We start from the raw sequence: 24,147 nt of genomic DNA on the forward strand, positions 1-24,147 counted from the left end.
GCTGCCCCGCCAGGTGCTTTGTAACTCGCGCGCTGCTCTCATCTCGGCCTTCGTCTTCGCACGCCCGCCTGTTTCTCTTCTTCCGGCGATGCTCTCAATTTACCCCGGTGCTCTTTTTCTCGCTCGCTTTTCTCAGTTACGAGATTATTTTCCTTAAAAGCCATCCCAACGGAGAGGTATACACGGAGGAGCCCGGCGGACGTTCCTTTTGTCCAGCGCCACCTTCAAGTACAAATAACAGATGGAATGAATTCAGCAAGAACCGGTTTATTTCGAGCATACCGCTTTCCCTCCGCAACGCCGTTTTGCCGGCGCAAATGCTCGTTAGTGTCCGAAGAGCGGCGAGCGGGCTTGAAGAAAAAATTTTAGCGCCGCCGCTCTTCCGTCCATTCAATTATTTCACCGCGCAACTCCACTCGTTCGCGAAGATCATCGGACAGGCAGTAAATATCGTTTCTTCTGACCGGAACGTTGCCCATCTGCCAACTTTTTCCAGCTGATTTTGCTTACTATTGTCCCTTTCTTTATGCTTTCATTCTAAATTTCCATTTGTTTTTCCTTCCTAAAAGTGATTCCTTTTTTTTTAATACTGCCCTGATCAGGGAGCAGTTCCCAGCAGGGAACCAGGGCAACCTGTAGTGCCCGTTCGGTTCAATTACGAGGCTTCTCTAAGTGGCACGTAAATCAAACAGCCACGTATAGAGCAGTGGATCTGGGACCGCCGATCGCCACGGCTAAAAGCTCTCACAAAAGGCGCTTTGTTCGCACTCTGAGGGGCATGCTGCGTTCTGTCGCTGAGAGTCTGGACGCAAGTGCCAAACCACGACCTGAATCGTAGTGCAATTGAAACTCAGCTTGCTCAGCCAACACCTTAAAGTTCATGTAAGGAGGGTGAAAATGACCGTGAGATGTCTGTGGACTTTGAGGAACTCCAGGTGGTCGACCTTAGCCCGGAATCCTTCACTATGAAGACACTTTCTCTCTCCTGTAACTCCCTCCCCGATGCCTTCCCTCACGGCGCAGTTCCAGGCGCCCTGCGTGAATTGCACAGCTACTGCGCCTATCCTTTCCTCTTACCCACCCTGCCCAAACGCCATCTCTAGTGCGGCATACCTGATGTTTTCTTTCTTGTCGCGTAGCCGAGGTTCACGCTAACGTTTCCGAGACTTGACTACCATTTCTATACGTACTTTGGTGCTTAAAAACCGAAGATAAATGCACGAGTCATAGCAGCAACGCAGAGAAGATTCGTGACATTCGTGATGCCAGCACACGTAGAGCGCAACGCTGAAATAAGCAAGGAACAATTAAGTGCAAATGAGTCTTCGCTCGAGATTTTTACGTAAAGCAGGCGACCATGGCACTAGGCTGGAATCAAACGCGGACAGTGCCTACGAACAAGATAAAATCTATCCGCATTTTAAGCACAGCCGCAACGAGTAATTGACATAAAGGTTCGATCTATATAAACTACCCGGTTATATATCGATGTCACGTTGCGCACTGGAGAATGACAGATATGCGTGTTTTGAGTCAGGCTGGATAGTACCTTCTCAGGCGTAGGCTGGCCTGCACACTAACAGAGGAACGCTTCGCGCGCAGGCACTGGGCTGTTTGCCTCTGCCATTCATCACTCGACTTATTGTTCTAAAAAAGAAAACGTATGTCTCACCCATACCTTCAAAGAAATGTCGCATGGAGGCTCAGGGCATTGTCTACTCAAGAACACATTGCTCTTCTCGTGTAACGGATTGGCCGCAAGGAATATCATCACCGTGCATTTATCTTACCAAAATATTTTCCCGCGGTCATCTCTTTGTCAAGGACAAGCCGTCTCGAGCCGCAGCTGTTTAACGAAATCAACTGTTGTGCAAGAGCCTCGTAAGCACATGACGCGTTCACGCAGTTTTCCATCTTTAGACAGGAACGACGCAATATCTTTACGCACCATACGTCCCTGATCCCGGCAATTTGAGTTTTCCCTTCGCTGCTTCTTTCTCTGTTCTTTGTCCTCCTAGTTCCCTATACCCACTGCCGTAAAACATCAGTCGTCCCGGAAGGCACAAGGGAAGAGAATGCAGGTATACGTCAGGCGGAAAAAAAAAAGACAGGAGAAAAGGAAAGGAAGCATTGAATGATAACAAATCGAAATTTGGTTGCCAAATGTCTTTCCCACGAAGCTTCTCCTTTATTCTCGACAAGAAGAAAAGGAGCGCAGTGCTAGCGAACGAAATGTCAAGAGACCCAGCGTCAAGCGAAGCGCTTTTCAAATCCCACCTGAACCAAACAAAACGGCGCATGCGTCACGTAAACAGCCCTGGTGGATAAGGAAGAATAGAGAAACGAGCACTTGTTCCCTGAGGGCCTCTCGAGGGCCGCCCTTGGAGGAGGGTGGCACCAAAAAGGCTGGCCTTTTTGTTTTCCCATTGAAATTTGTTGCCGTGACGCGCTATTTATCTACGTGCGCGTCCGAACCGAACGCTCGCTCCGTATCTCCGAAGACACCCTCGTTTTAAAAGGAGAGCGCGGAAGTTAGCATTATTTTGCAGCCCAACATGACATGAATAGTGTGCACAAGACTACGAAGTGTTTCTCCTTTTTGTGACATATGTTTTATATTGCTTTATGCGGAGTACAGTGTTGCGCACCAAGCAGGGCTGATGTCCCGTTTGCAAACTTTAAAAATAATAAAACAACAGCAAATTTCAAGATTTTTCGTGGCCTTCATATACGCTGGCAGGGCATTGATCCTGTATTACGAAAGAGTGCTTTTGATTGCAGACATGGTCTAAGAAACCCCAAGGAAGGTGAAAAAAAAAAAAAACGGCGGGAAGGAAATTTCGGGCGTGCGTATGGCCTGCAGTTGCTGAGTGCTCCTGCAAGGGACATGGGAGTCAGTTGGGCTAGGTTGCAGTGAAACGTGCGTGCACCTCGTGTGTCACACCAGCCGCAGCGACTCCGTGGTTTATGTATTATATAGAGCGGCTGCTCCGGTGAAGTTGTGGTTGCGGTTAGAATTCCGGGGTAGGACGAATTTTTTTTAACTACGAAGTTTCTGTGGGAGCTGTATAGCTTTCTTTTGTAGCCCATATGGCTGCGCTTGGGTGGATGCCAATCAGTAATTGCTCCCTCATTACAAATCTACTCTACCTTGGGGGATTCTCCTTATTATTTGACCAATGTTCGAGTACCTTCCATTAGATTATCATGTGGCATTATACCAATCCGGCCCACTAATGCACCTTATTTCATTTACTAATCCACCTTAACTTATTTTCCGCGGAGGGTCTACTTCCGAAAGTTTGGGGGTCCTTTGGAATTTTTTGCAATTTTTGGGACTTTGACACGTGACATGGTAGGCAGGTTGTAACGACGTCACAAGGTCGCATGACCTTTCTCGACCAATCACGGCGGCCTATCAGGGCAGGTTGTGAAGATGCCACGAGGCGACACGACCTCTCTTGACCAATCAGTGAATTTTGTGACAGAGAAGCCGCAAATATTTTCTGAGACGACAACCCAAACACTATTGCATTAAAATAAGGCCCTATGATTCAAGAAAATAATAATGAAAAGACAGAGAAAGGCATTCCAGCCATTACTCGATGGTAGCGTACACCGGGTCCCAGTGCTAGCAGAGAAGACGGGGGTCTTCTGGACAACCTAAAGTGTACCACGCATTCAAAGTTCATGCAGAAAAGCGCGCAAAGACGAAGCTCCCTGACATTGTATCGGCATGTCAGGACTTCGGTAGCATGTCTGATCTTAAGTGCGAGTGACTTGAGAAACTTCAGGCTCCTTCAAAAGTGCCGAAGACGATGCGCAAATTAGGTTAAAATATATGTGTGTACCTGGCTCGCAACAAATACCTCTCTGATAGTTCCCTGTCAGCGAGGTAATGGTTTCCTGTGCATAGTAATTCATTGCATTTACTACCCGATTCATCCCCAGCACTGTCGTGACCGTACTTTTGGCCACGTGGGCCCGATCAAGCAGCTACCGTGAACCGTCGACAAGGCCGACGACCTCGCGACGGCGCTGGTGCAGTGGGGGCTTGGAATGCCCCCCTCCGAGCCTAAATGGATTAGTGTAGCGGAGTGCAGGTGACCGCGGCAGCAGCGGTGAAGGCAGGAGCCAATGTCAGCAGCAACCCCAGCGGAAGCGGAGTGCAGGTGACTGTGGCAGCAGCGACGAAGGCAGGAGATGCGCAGGGGCTATTGTCAGAGCAACCACAGCGAAGCGGAGGTGACGTGGCGGCGCCAGTCAAGCTGGCTGTTAATTGAAGACTGCTGTGTTCACGACTCGTGTTCTGGACAACAGGCGGGGAGGCAGGTTCATGCACCTGCTGGAAGACTGCGGGAGATTCCTTTCCAGCCGGGCTGGATGAGTCAGCATCTCCCCCTTCCCATCGACCCAGCTGCGAGAGAGTGGAAAAGCCCGCACCTGCCCGGCCGTGGGTGGTAACACGAGCCTCTACTTCGGTCCATCCGATTGGACAGTGCTCTTCGAACATTATTCCCCAGCCAGGGATCTCGGGAATCCGAACCATATTTAACTCGGCTGTGAGTGTGGCCGAGAGAAGCCTGCTAGCTCCAGTCGACTACGGTTGACGAAGACGTTCCCCTTCCACTGAGAGCCCTTCTCAGTCCCGCTCTATGTAAATAATGTAAATAAGTGTATAAAGTTTTTCGTTACCCTCCTCTTAACCCAGTCTTCCATCCTCCTCGTCCCATCACTGGTCCCCGGCCATGCTACTCGGGTCGCAACAGCACCTACTGTACCACACATGCCCCTTTGTCTTTCGCTTTGATGAATTTCGTTGCAGGTTTTCTTCTATTTAAATCCGCTAAACGGTAGACACCTACATACTTCCAAGGGCCATACGCAGCCACTTTCTGTTCCTGGCGAGGCGCATCGTCTCCTCTAAAGCAGATCCGCTTCTTTCACTCATGGGATGTATGTGGCACGAAAGACTAACAGTAGACTCCAACCTTTTAGTTTTTGTCGATACAAATTCTCTTCACACTACCGCGAGAAGCACTATCTCACTGATGCAACAAACTTGGAGCGGTGATGTTTACTCTGAAACTCCACCTTGTCGTACTAGAATCAGTGCGTCCTTCCTCTAAGGTGTGAATGTCAGCAGTGTCTGCGGCCGGCCAGGCGTGACCAGAAGGTATACCTTCTGGGGTGCTGCAGTCCATCGTTCGGGGCATCGCTATGTTTAGGCGGTTAGTACGACGGCCAAGGACAGGCCGCATTGCTTGCTGTCTACTCGCCAGGCACATGGTTTTGTTTTGCTTGTCTCAGGCGCTGAGGCGACGGCTGCAAACTTGTCCGTTTTATCTCTAACCTTCTCCTATGACAACAATCGCGCTCAAAAAAAGGAGCATTAAATGATTGAAGCATTCGGCGCTGCTACTTTGATGCGAACGGCGTTGTGCTCCTTGTTATCGAGAAAACAATGCCAAGAGGCAGCCCAGCGAGCGGCGAAAGAAATAAGAGACGGGGCAAGGCCACTGAGACAGCGACGGCGGCGCAATCCCGGGTGAACCCGGCCGGCCGGCCCTGTTGCGCCGCGGCCGATCACTCTTGGGACGTCTTCATACACCGCGGCCATTGAGGCCACTCGCGGCCGCTGATATATCACGCCGATATTGCGCCGCGAACAGCTCGCGCCGGCGCGCGCTCGCGCGCGCCCCGTGCATGGGCGGCCAGAAGGGGCGGGATGACGCATCGAAGGTCCGTCCGAGTGCGCGGCCTTTCAGTCGGCCCACCATTGGCGGCCGGCGGCCGGCTCGGGGCCGAGATGAATGGTGTAGCGCGAATACCACAAGCGAGCAAGATCGAGAGATGCACCGCCGCGTTTAGTTCCGCGCTGGTAAAAGTGCGCCCGGAGATCCGCGCGCCCGCGACGAGGACAGGAGAGCGGCCTCCAATAATGCCGCCGGCGCCGACGACTCTTCCGTGACATTCATCACGCTGAATAGGAGTTGGTCCGTGCGGCCAAAACTTCTTGGCTGCTCCCGCCACCCCGGTCCCTGCTGCCGCCCACTGCTGCTGCTTTTGTTTCCCGCCTTCTGCCTCGCCGCCCTCTCCTCCTTATCTGGCCGGGACCCAGGGTTAGCGGCGATTGCCGTGGTTGCTTAATCTCGCCCCTTACGCTCATCGCGGACGGCGGAGGCCCGCTGTGGCCTCCTCGCGCATTGTTTTCCTTTTCCGCTCTTCTTTTCACAAATAACGCGCGGGGGGCAATCTGTGATATATAGGAGCACTATATGGCTGCGGGAAGCCTATTACCGGTACCGGCAATATGACTGCCATTGCGATGCTCCCCTATCGCGCAACGGCTTCTCAAAGAGAGTGATTTATAAGTGCTCGCATTTCAGAACTGCCTGACCCGCTCGCATATCGCAGCTGAATCCCCAGAAGCGCCCGAAAACAACCCGTGTGCGCTGCTACGTTACCGATGCTTTTTACCTGAAAATGAGTACGGGCTCTATTGATGCTTCAAATAGTGATTAAAAGGGCCTTGAAACTCGTTTCTCAGACGCCAGCGCTTTTTTTTTCCTTCTCGGGCTACGTCACGTACCCAGGGCGGAGCTCATGCCCGTGCATGAATATGTAGTGCTGCACGCGAAAACTTGAGCCAATCGTAAACGCCCTCATTATTACCTTCTCATCCTTTTCTCTTCGATGCGATCGCGAGCACGCTTCCCCTCCTCTTGCATAGTAGTCCCCCAATCTCGGCGTTCTATGTGGTTCGACGGAGTACAAGTTAATTGGCGAACTAGTGAAAAAATGAGAGAAAGTGGAAGACACGCAGGAAGGAGCAGAGGGAAGGCGTCAGAGTTGCTTCCAACAATTTTGCGTTGCGGTCAGCTTCACGAAGCCAGCTAAGTAATCTTTAAGAAGTGATGCACAAATCTATTCTGAGTCCATGGTGGAGAGAGGTTAGGCAGTTGGTTCTTGACAATCACAGAGTGAACAAGGGAGGGAAAACCTCAGGCTGCTTGCCAACGTTTCCACAAGAGGAGTTGTCTTCGTCTGAGCTTTATATTCTCGTGTTCGCATCAACTAGGTGCTATGCGCTATTAGTGACCGCAAGAAGCTCTGTACATAACTTTCATAAAACTTTTTACGCGCTTCTTGTGCACAGTGCCTGAATTCTGGTTTAATTGGCTGATGTAAAGCTTTCGAGAAAAAGCTGAAGGCTAAGCTTGAAATTGTCGATTGAAGGTTAACGTTTTATGCTCATCGGCCCTTTCTGTTTCCCTGCCCAACCTTGCTTGAAGGACAACTACATAGGTTTTAGAAATCGACGAGCCTAAAATGGTAGAATGTGTGAAACTTGCAAGCGAAGCATGCGAAGTCCTTTTGGTCTAGCTTTTGAAATGATGACGTAATCGCCGATCAAAATCGCGACGGCCTTGAAGCTTCTCCGCAGTGCACAACGCCCAGTGGGAGTCGCCTGATGACGTCGTCGAAGGTATCGGTACATTTCCAACGCATACACACCTGCTTTGAAAGAAAAAACCAGCGCCACAGACGGCAAAGCCCGACGAGCGTTGTTTGGAAGCATCCAACAGTGCACGTCAGGGTGTGGCTGACGGCAGCGGTAATTTGAAATCATACCTTCTGTGACGTCAGACTGAACTTCTCCGCACTACTCTGATCTACTCAGGAGAAGCGCAAAATTCAATTGCGGATTACGTCCCTATTTTAAATGCTAGTGCAATAACACTTGGCATGCTTCACCCACAGCCTATATAGTACTGAATCCTTGAATATTACGAAATTCTCAAAAAGTGATGCAGTTGCCCTTTAATACGACATCGCGGAGCTTATATTCGCGGGCGAGCACCGGTGTTCAACTGCGTGAGAAGTGTTGAGAGCTGAAAATGCCTGTTTCTCTGACGTGTACATCATTTTTGCATCGACAAGCCGGGTTGCTTGATCTCCTGCTTGAATGCACCTGCTCTGCAGTCGACTTCTGTTCCTTCGATTTTAGCTGCACTTTGTGAAATTACATAAACAGATAGAATTAAAAAAGTGTCTAAAATATACCGATGCGAAATAAAATTGTGCGGAATGAAAATAAAAAAGGGCAGCTATCAGGAGTAGGGCTAACTCCCTTTCAAAGGTTGTTTTAAAGAGGGATTCCAGCAATGTACAAATATGTCATTTATCAAGTTACTTACTATTAGAGTAATCATTATAATTAGCACCCGTCCGCTGGAAAGATTTCGATTTTTAAGCTTATCTGAAAAAACGTTGCCGCAGTGCGATCAATTATACAACACTGAAATTTTCCCAAGGTTCTTCGACTGCAACTGGAATGAAAATGGGCTTTAACTCTGCGCAGACGTGTTCGGGAATACTGGGTTTGTTATTTCGCTTCTATTTGGTCATTTAAATTTTGTATACACTTATGGAGAGAACACCTAGCAGTGGCGTGTAGGATTCCTTTTTTGTGTCGTAACCCATTGCTGCAATAGAGAGGGGATGTTTAGCAGTTCATCATTCTGGATTCCTCATTTTTTCCAAAATTATTGAGCTTTAAAGTTTAATGCTCTGAATGCTAATGTATTTTTCTTCTTGGTTTCAGGAGAATCTGCGGAAGCTGGACTCGGACTCTGTGGTTGGATTCTCACCGTTCTGTCGTTTGTGATTGTCGTGGTCACCTTTCCCTTCTCATTGCTTTTTTGCATCAAGGTATGACATGGCATGCCTTTTGTTGCATGCTCTTCTGGCTTTGCATGTTTATCAGCACTTGTGCAGCTGCCGAACGAATCAAAATGGTGGAATGAATCACAGGTAATCACCATTTGTGATTGCCCGGAGTTCGTCTCAGCCAATCCCCTTGGACCTCTCGCTTGTCATCGGGAGTGTTTAGCTCGCAGGAGTCAACCAGGAATAGTATTAACATGAGAAAACCATTGGCTATCCGGCACCAGACTACAACGCCTCTTTGCGAAATTTGCATTGATATGAAACATTTTATGAAACGCAATATTGGCGAAACAAAAAACAGTTACATTCATTGGAACATTTGCACACAGCCTAAATAGGCATGTGCAACCATAAGTAAATGGAGCACGCTATGGCGTTCGAAGTGCAATCACGCTTTCTCCGTTGGTAATGAAGAAGCGTTGTTTGTCTACAAAAAAGCCCACCAACCTCCTCTACCAGCATGCGCGTACCACTGCTGGAAATTTCAATTAGGTGACGTGTGAAAAATATTCGAAGACAGTTGCGTGCTTCGTTTACTTTTGTCCGCGCCTGTACGTTGTTATAAATGTTTGTGTAAGTGGCAGCCTCGCTCAGGTCAATAAGGCACGAAGAAAAGCGCCGCGTTGGTAGAACTTTGTGGTCCAATTTTATACAAAAAAAAACAAACTATCACACTCTTGTTTAAGATGGTATAGCATTAAAAATACTCATTTTTTTTTTTCATTTCATAAACGTAGAGCAGAAGACATTGTTAATTTCAGTGAGACTGAAACTTCTTCAGTTGAGTTCAAACAAAGCGTGATAATGGCAGTTTGGAGGCTGCACTCAAAAATAGAATCTGACACATGCAATGTGGCCGCTGTCTTCGGGAGAAATGAGTGTGACCTTCACTTCTGCGGATACCTATTTCAAGTCCAGTCGGCGCAATGCTTTTGAACATTTAAAGGGCCACAGAAAAGGGTGTTCGAGCTTGATTTTAAAATGCTTGCGCTGTGTAGAGTGCAGGCCATCGAGCGTTCATGCCGCGTACGAGACCTCAAGAGCGATCGCCAAAATTAAAATACATTTTTGAAAATTCCCGCTTTGGCACCTTCCGGTGACGCACGATGCCGGGCTTTCGCGCGAAACCTGGCACATGACGTCATGTCTTGCAAGTTACGTCAGCAGCCGGGGGTTGTCATTGGTTCAACGCGCCCCTTCTTTCAGACGTCACGCAGCTTGCACAGCCGCTGCCACTCCGCGCGCGTCGGCAGCCGGCAGAGGTAGGAAGGGGCCGAGTGGGTGGGGCCGGCGGAGAAGCGCCGACGAGAGGAGAGGGAAAGGCGCGAAGTCGCGGGAGTTCAAATTTTGACGGTATGTAACTCAGCTTCCCCAAAACACATTAAAAAAAATTCTTGCTGGAGGATATTTTTGAAGCGGCGTCCTTTAACATCCTAGGCATACCGAAATTTAATTGACAGCCCCTTTCTGAGGCCCTTTAACCATAAGCGTAAGCGCGAAGCCACGACTATCTACCAGCCTCTGCGAACATACACTAGTAGCAGGGTCATACGCAGAAAATAACACAATAAAAAACCCGTTCACATGTATTATATTTGAAAATTTTCAAGAATTTAGTGCTCACTAGCGATCGTTGTCTCTGAATATAAACTTCAAAAGCGTTCCGTGTGCTTCGCCATGGTCCTCGCCGGGCTCTTGCGAGCGCGTGGCGTGAGCACGGATAAAGTGGCCGCGCGAGCTTTGTGCACGTGCTTGCTAAAGTCCAAAGGCCACGTTCTTCGACTTATGCGTAGAAACACAGGATAGGTCTGTGATGCCAAATGATGTACCAGGACAGCCAAATAAACCCATCGCAGTCTAAATGTGCCCACAGGCCGCCATTCTCCTTTAGGTGGAATAAGAGGGACACTTTGATGAAGTAGAGAGGTTTGTCTGAATACCAGCGGGCACTGAGTGAATCTGCCAAGTCTCGTAAGGACGAGCACCTGTGTGGTTAGCTGCTTAACTATGCCCCCCCGGAAAGAGCTTCGTGAGTACCAGCGTTGTGACGAGCGTGGATCAAACCTAAATCTATGTTTAAAGAAAACCTCAAAAACCAAATGATGCGAACGGCTGAGCACACGCAGTAATATTTTCTTTTTCCTTGGTATTTTAACCACGTGCAGAGTCGAACATACCGGCAGCTAGCCATGCACGTGCACAGAAGTATGCGCAGAGCGTGCGACAGCAGCAGAACATTAACATACCACAGCGCGGCGCTTTGTCGAGTGCGGCGACCACCGCGCATGTGCTTACCTTTTTTCTGGCGTCCTACACGCCCTCACGCGGTCCCTCACAGCTAAGCGTACAGAGGAATCCGAAACACAGAGGGTTGGCGAATTCCCAAACTGAAGCACAAAGGCCCGATAAGGACCGTGGACAAAGACCAGACAAACTGCGCGTAGGGCTTCGGAGCACTTTGGTTATATCAGTTGCAAAAATCACCGTAACTGCCATGTTTTTGTAGGTTAGAGAATTGTTACGCTGTTGGCAGTTATCAGATTAACGGCCCCAAGCTGTTCAATACTGCGGCAGAGCTGCGAAAGTCTTATAGCCCAGCCCAAAGGTGGCGCCTCCATCTGCTAATGATCATGACTTGGCCGCTGGTGCTGACCGGATTTTGATTTGGAGTTTAGTGACTGCTAGGGTTAAAAAACTGCGGCGTGGCTTTTTTTTATGATGTCACTGTTCCCTGCCTTCCGGGAGCCTAATACGAAATGACATTTTCATTCATGATGTACGTCTGGGAGCTGTCGATATCGACACCGTCAATGTAGTGGGTCTGCTTACTTTTTGAAACATTAACCTCATTTCAAAACACTTTTTGCGTCATAGTCGCAATTGATACGTAATGGGAGTAATGTTTGTATTTCCTACAATAGTACTACATACTTAGCACGAATACCAAACTTGGTGTCTCGACTACTTTATGACTGCGTCACTGATCTTGCTTCAAAGGCTTTTTTTTTTCCACTTAGATGGTATTATGTCGATAGCTTGCCATTTTTTAGTTAGCTTTTTACTTAGCTAGCTAAATTGGAGATGGCTGGAATCATATTTGTTTATTTTGTTTTAAGGTAAAACAACTGGATCTTGTTCGTTTGTTGTGAGACCATGAGTCTAAAATCAAGCATATTTACCAAGGATAGTGAGAGCCTTACCTAGATCTTTCGGCGCTGGAGCGCGTCTTTCTCGTGTAAATATTCGCATTCTAATGCGACGATGAGTGGCAGGTGTCAACTATATTGATTCTACGCCAAATTAAACGATTCTGGTTGAGTAGCTATTACTGCAAATAAAGAGAGCTTCCTTAATCTAGAGACCGCTTTGTTAACACGGATAGTGATTTACGCATAAACCGACGGTAAGAGAAATCCAGGAAACTTACGAGTGAGGCTGTCAATATCACTACGTGTTTTGCCAATAAATCACAAAGTAAACACCATGCTTGCACGTTCATGTTTCCTATTTTGCGCAACTTACAGGTTGTCCAGGAGTACGAACGCGCAGTTATTTTCCGTTTGGGAAGACTCCTGCAAGGGGGATCGAAAGGGCCCGGTAAGAGAGCTTATTTTTGCTAGTCACGGCTTGCACTTTGGTTATTTTTGATGCTACGAATCACATACGCCGCAAGCACGTATGCATGAAAACATAAACATATGGCATGTATTCTCTTGTCCGCGTCTTGTCCTGTGCTCTCCTCTCTTCGTCCCTCGTCGTTTTGCGCGGTTGCAATATGCACTCCATTGTATTCTCCGTGTGGTGAATAATTTTTTCTCTTAATGAACTATGTCGGACACGAGGCTGCACAAATGAAACGTGGGTGTGGTAGTACTCAAATCAGCTCAAGTATTTCAGGACATCATATAATGCAGTTCGACTAAAGTCACAGCTGATTTAATACTTCAGGATAGCTTTTTGTTGACGCTTACAGCGCCGTTATTTAAAGCCTTTCAACCGAAACCTTCCCTTTTTTGCGCTGCTCTTTTGCACTGCCTCGTTAGATGATGATTTGTCCAGAACAATGTGTGTGGCTTCCAGTTTTCTTTCGCACAAGACCACCATCAGCGGCAGCCACATAAAGCCTTCACAGAGGGTCAAAGGCCTCTTCCGATGGTCTCTAATTACCGCTTACTCGAGGAGTCACGACCATTCTGTACAGCACAGAGTACAGCAGCACTAATGTCAAAACGCGCATTCACTGTTAGGCCGCTGGTAAACGAGATGGGTGGCTGTCCGACTATTTTATCCGGTTGTTCAGACTAGCACCATTCAACTCATTTCACGGATATTATATGGTTACATTCTGACGTCGTGCTACACCTCTTTGCAGGTATCTTTTTCATTCTCCCCTGCATCGAAAACTACACCAAGGTTGATCTCAGGACGCTAACCTTTGATGTTCCACCCCAAGAGGTAAGACTTAACAGCAACGCATGAGCGGATGACTGAGACTTTCACGAAGTAGAGACCTTTCATGAAGTGCCCGGTGCTATGAACGCGGCGAGAATGTTGCCGAGTTTTAAATCATTGAGGTGCACCAACTCCCCTTAAGCATGCATTCAATTTTCTAGTCGCCTGTATTGGTTGTTACCACTGCTGCTTCCCCTGCTCACTGTCTGAGTCGAGCGCTCAGTAACAGGAACAGCCCGCACAGTAACAGGCCGCTTCTGATTACCAACAGTCCATGCACTGGACCCGTGCGCCGATGATGCAGCCACACGGCCGTAGTCTGGTGCTGCAAGGAGCAGGAAATTTGGCACTGTAGCGCCAAACACAATTTTACGTGGAAAAGAAACAGCAGGGACAATGGACTATATCTCGCCTGTTTCTTCTCCCTGGCAACTCGTCTCTCTCACCTAAGCGCTGACTCAACTTTTTATCATCACGCCTGGCGTGCACTGGCGCACTGCGACCATCACCCGCCTGCTTTACCCTGCTTCCCGCTATCTCGCGCGTCCTCTGTTCCTTTTGCCCCGTTAGGGAAGCAGATCGAGCGTAATGTAGTTTAGGTCACTGCAGTTTCGTACACAATGTCAAAGCGAGCGCATTGTGAGCATTCAAACAACGACGACTCCGTAAGTTTGAGATACAAGCGGCCCTTTTCCTTTTTCCTAAATAGTTTTCCACTCAACGAATGATGTGCGCGACGTCTTCAGCTTCAGTGCTGAAATAACAAAAATTGCTTTTGTCCGATACTTTTTTTTTTTTTTTTCACATTCAACAACACAATTATCAGCACACGCGGGATGTCCGACTTTAACAGAACTAAGCTTAAAGAAACAAAGTTAGGCCATTTTCACAAGGTTTTCTACCTGCAATTATAGGCAGTGGATGGTCGATGACCGCACGCATTTTATCCGCCCAGCAATAAAATAAGCGTTAGCGAAAACACCGGGCAATACGGAACGGATCTGGTGTGTGTAGATCCGTTCTGTATTGTCCGTTCCGTATTGTCCGTTCCGTACTGCCCGTATTACATTTTACATCTAGCGTAACATCTCTTTGTGGCTTATGTAAAAACAAAAGTAATGTAACCATCTCGATGGCTGTTTTATCGTGTATACCAGACGTCCCAGTTAAACTAACCAAGTTGTTAAAATAGGTGCAGTGTCCTAGGCGAGTTAAACCAACCGAGTGCTGTTGGGAATCATGTGACCAAGTCTGCAGCATTTTTTTTTTCTTTCTGCAAAGTTAATTTCATCGTGAATATAATTTGCTAACTTCTTCATATTGGCTTCGGGGAAAAAAGTGTCAATCCGGAAGTTGTAAATTGTGTTGAAAAACAGCAGTCTGAAATGTTTACAACAAGGCACCAGTTACGCAGATCTTCTTACTGCCTATACAAAGAAAGCTCCCTAAATACAAAAACTATCACGTGATAGCGATGCGACTTCAGTGCAGGAAGACGCGCTCTCCGAGAACAAAATCTGCTCATATCTGGAGCGCAATCCCCGGCTCGGATATTCGTTTGCAGGGGCCTTAAGATATGATTTAGCACCTGCTAATCCATTGGCGCGCTTTCGCGAAAAAAAAAAAAATCTACGTAAACAGTACCCTGTTCTAGAACTTCAGTCTGCTGTTTTTAAACACGATCTACAACTTCCGAGTTGACGCTCTTTTTCCCGAAGCCAATATTTAAAAAAGTAGCTAGTTATTATTTACTGAGCAACTTACTTTGTAGCAAAAAAATACAGAAGACTATCACTGTCTGTTTCACTCGCCTAGGACACACCGTCGTTTTTTTTTTTTTTAAACTTGGTTACAATAAGGTTTGGTTTGGTTTATGGGGTTCAACGTCCCAAATCGACTCAGGCTGTGAGGGACGCCGTATTGAAGGCTCCAGAAATTTCGACCACCTGGGGTTGTTTAACCTGCGCTGACATCGCACAGTACACGGGCCTCTAGAATTTCGCCTCCATCGAAATTCGGCTGCCGCGGCCGGGATCGAACCCGCGTCTTTCGGGTCAGCAGCCGAACACCATAACTACTGAGCCACCGCGGCGGCTTTAATTTTATTTCATGAATAAGCTGTTGTTTTTATTAATTTCTGAGCATTTTTAGCATTTATTATGCTCGCAATTTATCGATTGGGTAGTTAGGCGTCTCGTGAGTATGAAGACGTATCGGCACTCCGGAAGTTTTTGTCAGACACTAAGAAAACAGGCCTGAATGCGTAATTTTCGGTTGCATGGCATTGTACGGACGTTGGCGTTGAAATAATTACCTGCTCCATCCCAAAGTAAACGGTGCTTCTAAATGCGCGAAACACATCGCAACTTGTACAAAATAGTACAGTCTCGCCGCCGCGGTGGCTCAGTGGTTATGGCGCTCGGCTGCTGACAAGAAATACGCAGGTTCGATCTCGGCTGCGGCCGTCGAATTTCGATGGAGGCGAAATTCTAGAGGCCCGTGTACAGTGCGATCTCAGTGCAGGTTAAAAAAAAACCCAGATGGTCGAAATTACCGGAGCACTTCTCTACGGCGTCCTTCATAGCCTGGGTCGCTTTGAGACGTTAATCAGCCATAAACCAAACTTTACTTTCACCGTCGCACTAAGTTTAACTTTATTATTTTATGCACACATATATCCTGCCTAGGAAGGACACTATGCACGACATCAGTCGCTTGAGGCCAAACACTTGAAAGAATTCACGTCGTGGCAAAAAGAGCAAGACCGTCCGGCATCTGGAAAATGCACCCGTTATTTCTGTTCGTATTTTGCTAAAAATAAGAGTCCGATGAAGAGTAAGCGATATTGTTCCTACCAGCGCACCTTGCACAAGGGCTCGCGCGTCAGCTACGAGCCCTTGTCCAACACCGCGCGCAAGCCCCGCGAGCCGTGCTCCGCTGCCAGAGCGGGCGGGACGGAGAAGCGTGGCGGGCACCCTCTTGCGCCCGCACATTCGTTAGCCGCTTCGTCGCGCTATTGATTCGGTTACAGCAGCACGAGACGCTCCGTGTAGCGTGAAGCCGCCGGTCAAGAGGGCGAATGGTCAGCCCTCCTTTTTGCGCTCTTCAATTTTAATGCGGGCCAAATCACGGTGCTTAGTCCGCGCGGGGGTTTCCCCTCTCGTCAGGCCCTCAGCACGCGTTCCTGTCCGGGAAGCAAAGGGGTGAAACAGGAAAGAAAAAAAAAGGAAGGGGGGACGGGATGGGGGAGATGTGCAGAAAGGCGTGAGGGGGCGCGACGGTGTTTTCTGGGCGATAATGTGGGCTCTAGTGTGGGCAACCGAGCCTAATCTCGTTACCGCCATTAATGCAAATGAGTTCCCTCACGGGGTGGAGCATCTTTCGCGCCGCGCGCTTCACCGTGGCGGAGGCGGCGGGAGGTGAGAGGCCACGGCCGGCGCAAGATAGACCGCGGCCGAGTCCAGTGCCACGCGACAGAGGGTCCCATGGAGCAGGTGGTCGGGCGCGAACCACGTCACGGCCGCTGGCTTCCAGGAAGAGCTGCAGGGCCGTGAAGGAGATGAGGTGTCTTCACGCACGCGTCTTTTTCTTGGAAGGCGTTCCCTCAAGATGTCTTTAGTGTCACCGCCTTGCTCGAAAGATACCGCGAGATAACGTGGATCGCTCGTCCCTGGGGTCGAAACCACTGCGCGATATGAGGGCGGCACGCGACATGTTCTTGAATCTCTGGCGGCAGCAACGGTGTAAACTTTCCCTATGGTGGCTATCGTGCCGAGCTAAGTAGCCTCTGAAACGCGTCCGCGCACTCCCAGAAACTGGCCGGCTGTACGAAACCCTAAGTTTGCCCACACGTATTAAAGAGGCTCTCCCCCCGCAGTCTTCAAACCACCCTTCTCGAAAACTTACGCAAGCAATTAAATACATTTCACGCAACGTTACTGATCTGCTAAGCGAAGCTCGTCCGACGCGGTGAACGCACGCCGCGTGAAAATTGTGGGGCCTTGCGCGAATCAAATTCGAATCGGAAGATGTATGCGAGCTTCGAATTGGATATTAGAATTCCAGGAGGAGCGCAGACGCGCTTCGATGTGCGTAGACCTTGGCATGTTTTAATTTCTCAAGTGGCTGTTCCCGGCGCCCCTCACAGCAATTTCAATGCAACTTGAAAGGGACATCAAACAATTACCTGCTTAGAAATGGCTTTGCGACTTTTGCATATAAATAATACGGCGAACTGCACGTAGCATCCGTGCTTTCCCCAGCCTTGTAGACGAAATGTTACGATGCTCATAAGCTAATACAATAATACAAATATTATGCCACAATTGCTTCGAGGCAACTTATATGAGGACAGGATCAGTCATATTGCAAGCCTCCTACCGCTATGTTTACAAACGGGTGCCTTTGCCCGTGTTATTTTTGTGAAAGTAAGTAATTTGTGCGATCTGTGTTCGTTGTACCCGTATACGCATATTAAGTGTCCCAGCTCACATTAGCTGAGGGTTAAAAAAAAACGCATTTATACACACTGCCGCAATAAAACTGAAAAAAGAAAGTATTGTTCGCGGTCGTTTTGCGAAAGAAGCGAGTGTATTTTGTAACGGTTCGTTTCCGGATTCATTCATTTGTTTCTTTATTATTGCTATGTGCGACATGAGATGCGAGGATTGACAGCCATTAGGCAGTGTCGTTCACCCGTTAAAACATCAAAGGCAGGGCCGGCCTATAACCAAAGGGTCAAACTATTTTAACCTGAAACGACATTCATAAAATACGGGCCCATGGGTATTATTTTAATTTATGCTGATTTAGGTATTTATGCGTTTTGTTAAAGTAATTTTAAATCACACGATATAATAGGAGAAGTTCCAGTCAGAAAGATTGGGATGGTCAGGAGGAGTCACCACCGGCATGGGAGATCATGCAGAAGTTCCTGTTAAAAATAAGTATGTGCTTTTCGCAGCTGCATAACAGGTTGGTTGTTTGGAGACGTAATGCTGACTCGCCTATCCAATAGAATGGCAAGCATCAGTACCGCGGCTTCGTTTCAACCCTTCCTTGCCTGAAGTGCGACCCTTCTCCAAGTTTGGTTCTCTCAAGACCAGTTGACCGTGACACTTAGGGGGACCGTGTGGTGACGCAATTATTGGTGCGAGCGATGGTCGTTGAATCGCCGACGACTCCATGGCCGCACGACAGCGCGCGAAAACACCGATAGTTTGCATTGTACTAGGGTATTTTAACTATAGTGATGCTCCCGGCGTTCTTAAAGTTCGAAAGCATAGCTTGACACACTCCATTTCGACAGACCGGCACCTGAAGGCAGCGCGTCTTTCACCAAGCAACCCTGCTTCATATATTGCCTGGATGGAGGGGCCAAATCACTCGCTACTGGACTTCATGAAGAAAGCTAACTTATTCACATTACTTTAATCATTACTGCATCCTTGGTCACACTTGCGCCATTGATGCCCTGCGGCAATAAATCTCAGAAAAAAAAAGCAGATTGCAATGGCGAGCGGCTTCTTCGCATACCTAGTCTTCCTTTTTTGCAACGCGCGCGCTGCTGACCGCAGCGCGGGAGGCCTGAATACGAAGAAGAAGAGGCAACACGCAATTTCTTCTGCCCTTGAGGGCCTAACTTTTTTTTATTTTTGTTTCAGCTGCATTGATGCCAGCTCACCCTATGCTATCAATGCTGTTTGGTATAGCCCTCGCGTGTAGAAGTTTCTGTACACGCAGCAGGTAACTTGCTGACCTGCGTGTCCAGCAGGACAGGAGCAGAATGACGGTTGCCGTAACCTCGATCAACGACGGCAGAAATTCGCGCCTGTCATGGGACGGTAGGAAAAAAAGGAAGAGCGCAACCAAAGTTTACATTTTTTCCTTGCGCAAATGGGAGATAAATCGCAATGGTTCCCGCGCTTATTTGCTTTACGCAGTCGGACAAACGTGAAGGGATCGAAGACAGGTGTCAGTCGTGTGAGGAGCAGGCAAGTGCATGCGCTGTAGTGTGTACACATGAGGGTGCAGGATCGCAAAAGTTGCAGCCGATAATAGGCAACGCATGACAGTCGCCAGTCAAAAGGTGCGAGTAGACGCGGGGAGGCAGAAAAAAAAATAAATATTCGAAAACCGAAAAAGGCAGTAGAAAGAAGGGAAGGCCGCCTTTTCGATATTAATCGGCTGCAAATAACGAAGAACGGGGCCGAAAGAAACAAGAAGAGGCACCAGTCGATGTGTCACGTGAGGGCCGCCGGCGCAACGTGGCTGCGGAGCCCCGTCGTCGTCGAGCCCCACGCAGTCTTATCGCCGAGCGCAGATGTTCCTCTGGATGGGCGCGCGGGAGGGGAGGGCCTGCCGGGGTGCGGGAAAGGGCCCTGTGGGTTACGGTGGTTCACGCCGCGGAGGGAGCCCGGTGTGTGCGGGGCAGGTCGTTTCGCCGGACGGCCGCTGTCGCAGCAGCCACGCCGCCGCCACCCACCCCTCCGGGCTCCATTCAGTGTTCCAACCTGGCTGCTTATCAAAATTTGATCCCTTCTGCTGTCTGCTCAGCCGCTTCCGCGCACCGCTCCTTGGCGAGTGCCGGGCCGGTCGCGGTGTGCGCGCCTGTGTGCTCTGCGGATTACCACCACTGCGTCCCCGCGACAAACTCTAGAAAACGGCGCGAGAAGCAGCCCCCTTCCCACCGATGGAGCAAAATGTTCCGAGTAAATATTGCCCCAAAGTGCTCGCTATCAGTTTTACTCGCTACTCCGGCTTCCTATTTGAACAGCGCGCGAAGAAAGCTGCCGTGGGGGCAACGCTGCCGAAAAGAAAGCAAGCACGAGAACCCGCACCGAAGAAAACCCTTCGCTTTCGGCCGATGGTGATCGTCACGCCGGTGATGACAGGAAGGCTTATAATTCTACTAATGACGACGATAAATTGCCGACGTGGCATTTGCGTAAATTTTGGTGGACACCAGACGATGTAAAAGACTGTAGAAAACCTGCGCCCTGTTTTCCTACACTGTGTAGAAAAGTACTCTGTGTGTTCCTTCGGCTAAATGCAGGGGCAAAGCTACCCAGCAGCAGTATTTTCCCCACTACTGGCTTTTGTGAAGCCAGTTCTAATTCTACATGTTATGCAAACGAAACTGGACAGCATTTGTTCAGTTATGCACTCACTACATGTTCCGCTCTGGCGCATGCATAGTTCTGCGTCCGTTTCAAATGGACATTATCTAAATCAGTGCGGCTTCAGTGACATCTCATTTTGTGGGCCGCAGAACATTAATATCTAAAGATGACAGAAGCGACTTAAAAGCATCTCAGACACTCGGCTACTGCGTGTGACGCGAAAGCTTAGTAATGTAATAGCACGGGTAAAAAAGCGTTTGATTTCATCCTGGTCTGTACTCGCCGATACCAGCGTGAGCCCTCAAAATTTGCGTGGGCCTATTGCCTTGGGCGAGCCATATCAGGCCAGAAGTTGCTCGCAAGCCTAGTCTGTATAGCCGTCAAGTAACCTTCCAAGTGCGGAGCAGAGCAGTCCGCAACCTGGCGGTGCACATCCGGAATGAGCGTGACTGAGCGTCGTCCTGTGTCCTTTTCTGTGTCTGCGTTCTTCAGCTGGTTTTTTTTTTCGTTATAGCTATGTACCACCTGGCCCAGCTCTCTACCCTACTGAGCATGACTGTGTTTTCCACAAGAAACGGATTTCCGTCTGCAAACCGCGAAAACAACAGCGCTGTAACGAGAAATTCAGGGTCAGCTGCAGTCGAACTCGCCTCTTGCAGCATGTAGTGGCAGTCGGCTCGTCCCGGAATAGCTTGTGAAGCGTTATTGTGACTCCTTCGTATTCTGCTTGCCTCCGACGTCTCTTTGCTTCGCCTTGTGCGAAGCACACTATTCGTGTCTTGGCGATGACGCTGCCTTACCTCAGCTTCAACAGCACGCATCGCATGATCTTCACGTCGCATCCTCTTTGCTGCGGCTTCGGCGACACGCACTGCAGGGTCTTGACGCCGACGTCTTCGTTGCATCCCGCTGTTTCGTTGCATTTTCGTTGCATCCCGCTGCAAGAAGTACGGGATCCTGATGGGATCACCACGTTCTTTTCTTGTCTGAAGCACGCTGTAAAGTTTCTGCAGGAGCAGGGTGTCTTTTTTCCAGCTTCGCAGTCGCATTTGAGAAACGGAATGTTATGCAGCCGATGCGAGTCCGTTCGTGCTCCGCTGTGAAAGGGGAACGCTCGCACAACTTCTCATGTACAGAGTCAATCACACTTAGAGGAAACCCGGCTCCGCGTGGCTGCGCACATGCGGAGCACCATTGCGACCAAGCCGGTAGCAAACCCATGCAAAGGGGCACATGACATGAAGCGCCACTTCGAGGTCCCTCTTCTCGTGCGCCACTGTGCATTGAGTCATGAACGGGTTCGATGCAATGGCACTCCGCAGGCACGTGGCCACGCGGAGCCGTGTTCTCTCTAAGTGTGATCGCCCTGTACGTTCCTCCCCTCGCAGCTGCGTGTCTCTAATTTTTTTCGGTGCCACGTGCTGTGGACGCCGACGACGACGAAACCACGACCTCGTGACTTAGTGGAGGTGATGGTGGTGTTTATGTACAGGCGGGATTAGCCTTACAGTGGCCTGTGGGCAACTGCTCCGCCTAAGTAACTGATTTCAATGAATGTATGTCTACAATTGTTGCATAAGGACAGTATCCGATAAAAACTTCAAGATTGGTTTGCCACTTTTAGCCGCTCAATTAATGAGCCCTCAGAGTACACGATATGAAGGATGTCATCTAATGGAGCGTTAAGTCTCCTCAGGTTGCACGAAAATGCTTCACGCTCGTCACAAAACCGCGGACACACCAAAACAAAATGATTTACATCATCAATGGCCGCATATAGGTGATGCATAACGATTAATATTGTGCAGCCATACTTGCGTGTAGGCGGAATTTCTGTGCAGGCGATACGAGAGAGTCGCGCGGCAAGCCTCGTGAAACGCGAGGGCGAGCAGAGGCGGCCGAAGTGAAGAAATGTGATGAACCACTAGGTGCTTTGCGAAGCGCACGCCATTTATGTCAGCCACTGAAGTTCGGTATGACAGAGCCTTATGGGCAAGGTCTGCAGCGGGCTTATGAGCGACTCAGGTGTGAGATGGCAGCCACCGGAAGAAAACTGTAAATCCTTTGAGCTGTAGTTTCCTTACGCAGATCAGAGACCAGAAGCGAAATCTAGCCACAGAAGTCCCACGTTGCCGGCGCTCTAAAACTTACGAGGAAGACAGAATGACGGCAGTCGGTGGTTCCCAGAAAGATATAGAATTTTAATGACTCTTCAATGTGCAATGATTCAGCAGAAAGTGCTGCCGCTACTCTTCTAGCGCATCGTCTCCGCAATCCCACAGGGCCGGTCCACATTTCTCTTCTTGTGAACAGAGTGCCCATGACACTAGGAGACAAGTCCACGGAGGGTTGGGAAGAGTTATTTGATCATTTCTATGTGCAAGCATCGGCGAATTCTCCGACAGTGCACGTGATACTTCCGTTTAAATGCAATGCCAGGATGTGAAAGCTTTAGCCTGGCGAGGCTGTTCAAAGAAATGGTTTAAAGTTCAGCAAATTTGTGAAATTGACTTGTAAACGAGGCACAAGGAAAAATGGCTTGTACCTACACCTCGCACCTCATACCAGACGCAATCTTTGAAATATATTACTCCCACATTACTCAATAGTTTAGAGTCGTCGAATTTCGATCCAGCATACGAACCTAAACATACCATTAGTCTGTTCTGTCGGCAGAAATTATTATAGTTGTCTTAGATCTTGTAATGTGAGACGTTTTCTGCGCTGTAATTATTGTACCCATGTCCCTTGTAGAAATTTACTGTCGCTTCAATTCGTTAAATACTATGTCCAGAATGTCCAACACATTGTACTTCATCTATTTTTTTCTTTGTTTTCTTTTTATTCTGTGTTTGAAGCGTTACAAACTGTTGTTTGCCTTGCAATGTTGAATTTGTATTTATTTGTTGCTCTTGAACTATATTGCCTCTGTAATATGTATCTGTATTTATTTTTCCGTTGTTATGGTGATGTTGTTTCCGACACGCTGCAGTGCCACCATGTAGGGGGCCGGGGCCCCTGTCAAGCTGTTTGTACAGCTTTTAGTCCCGGCTCCTACCTTTTCGAAAGGAAAGGAAATAAAGAGAGAAATGAAAATGAAATGAAAAATTACCAAGGAAAGATGTCTACTGTTCTCGTCCGAGCTTTTTAGTGTACCGTCGAATTGCAAGATCTAGCCGGCAGAACTTTGTTCTACAAATCGGATCGCCTTTGCTCCGAATAAATCGTCGCTCTGCCCTCTGTCTCCTAGCACAAGTTTTTATAATTGAGGTCAGGCACTGGGAAAGATGCGGAGGCATGATGGCAGCGTCGTGACTTCTTTTCATGTAGACGAAGACGTCGCGAGAATGATAATTAAGCTCATGCCGGTACTGATCCCAGTTAGTCCCTCAGCCTTCCTTTACCCTTAACGTCGTGACGTCAGCAAAGTCAATAAAAATCGGGAAGTGATTCCTGCCAATTTCGACAAGGAAAGTTGACCATGTTGCCAAGGAGCTTCACAATACATGGTTATGTCTAGGGCGAAGCGGCGGGCAGAAGAAAGCCGCCGTTCTATCATTAGCAATAGTCAACAGTAAGGGGTCCAGCAAATCCTCAAGCTCCGTAATACGACCGTCGTATCCTTCGCTCCCCTCGAGGGGGGGGGGGGGGGGGGGGGCTGATTGTTGAAATCGCCACACATAACTTCATGATATGAGGTAGGGTATCGCACAGCGACCCCGAACGTTTTTTAAAACGGGCTTCAATCAGAATTTCACTCGTGAGCGCAAGTAGACCGATGCCATGGAGAGACCTTTGTTTCCCAAGATAACATTCACTGCTCAAACTTTAATGGAATCCA

At 48.6% G+C, this 24,147-nt stretch overlaps 1 protein-coding gene across 3 annotated transcripts in view; it reads left to right on the plus strand.

Moving 5' to 3' along the window:
* Positions 1 to 24,147, plus strand: part of LOC149351309 (band 7 protein AGAP004871-like) — a 196,364-nt gene that overhangs the window by 137,492 nt on the left and 34,725 nt on the right. For all 3 annotated transcript variants that reach the window (XM_089580630.1, XM_089580629.1, XM_089580631.1), the window contains 3 exons: positions 8,609 to 8,715; positions 12,258 to 12,330; positions 13,106 to 13,188. In XM_089580630.1, coding sequence (XP_089436756.1) covers positions 8,609 to 8,715; positions 12,258 to 12,330; positions 13,106 to 13,188 — 263 coding nt within the window. The remainder of the gene's footprint in view (positions 1 to 8,608; positions 8,716 to 12,257; positions 12,331 to 13,105; positions 13,189 to 24,147) is intronic.

This window comes from Amblyomma mixtum, chromosome 3 (genome assembly GCF_055824585.1).
Source record: "Amblyomma mixtum isolate Tamu chromosome 3, ASM5582458v1, whole genome shotgun sequence".
NCBI lineage: Eukaryota > Metazoa > Arthropoda > Arachnida > Ixodida > Ixodidae > Amblyomma > Amblyomma mixtum.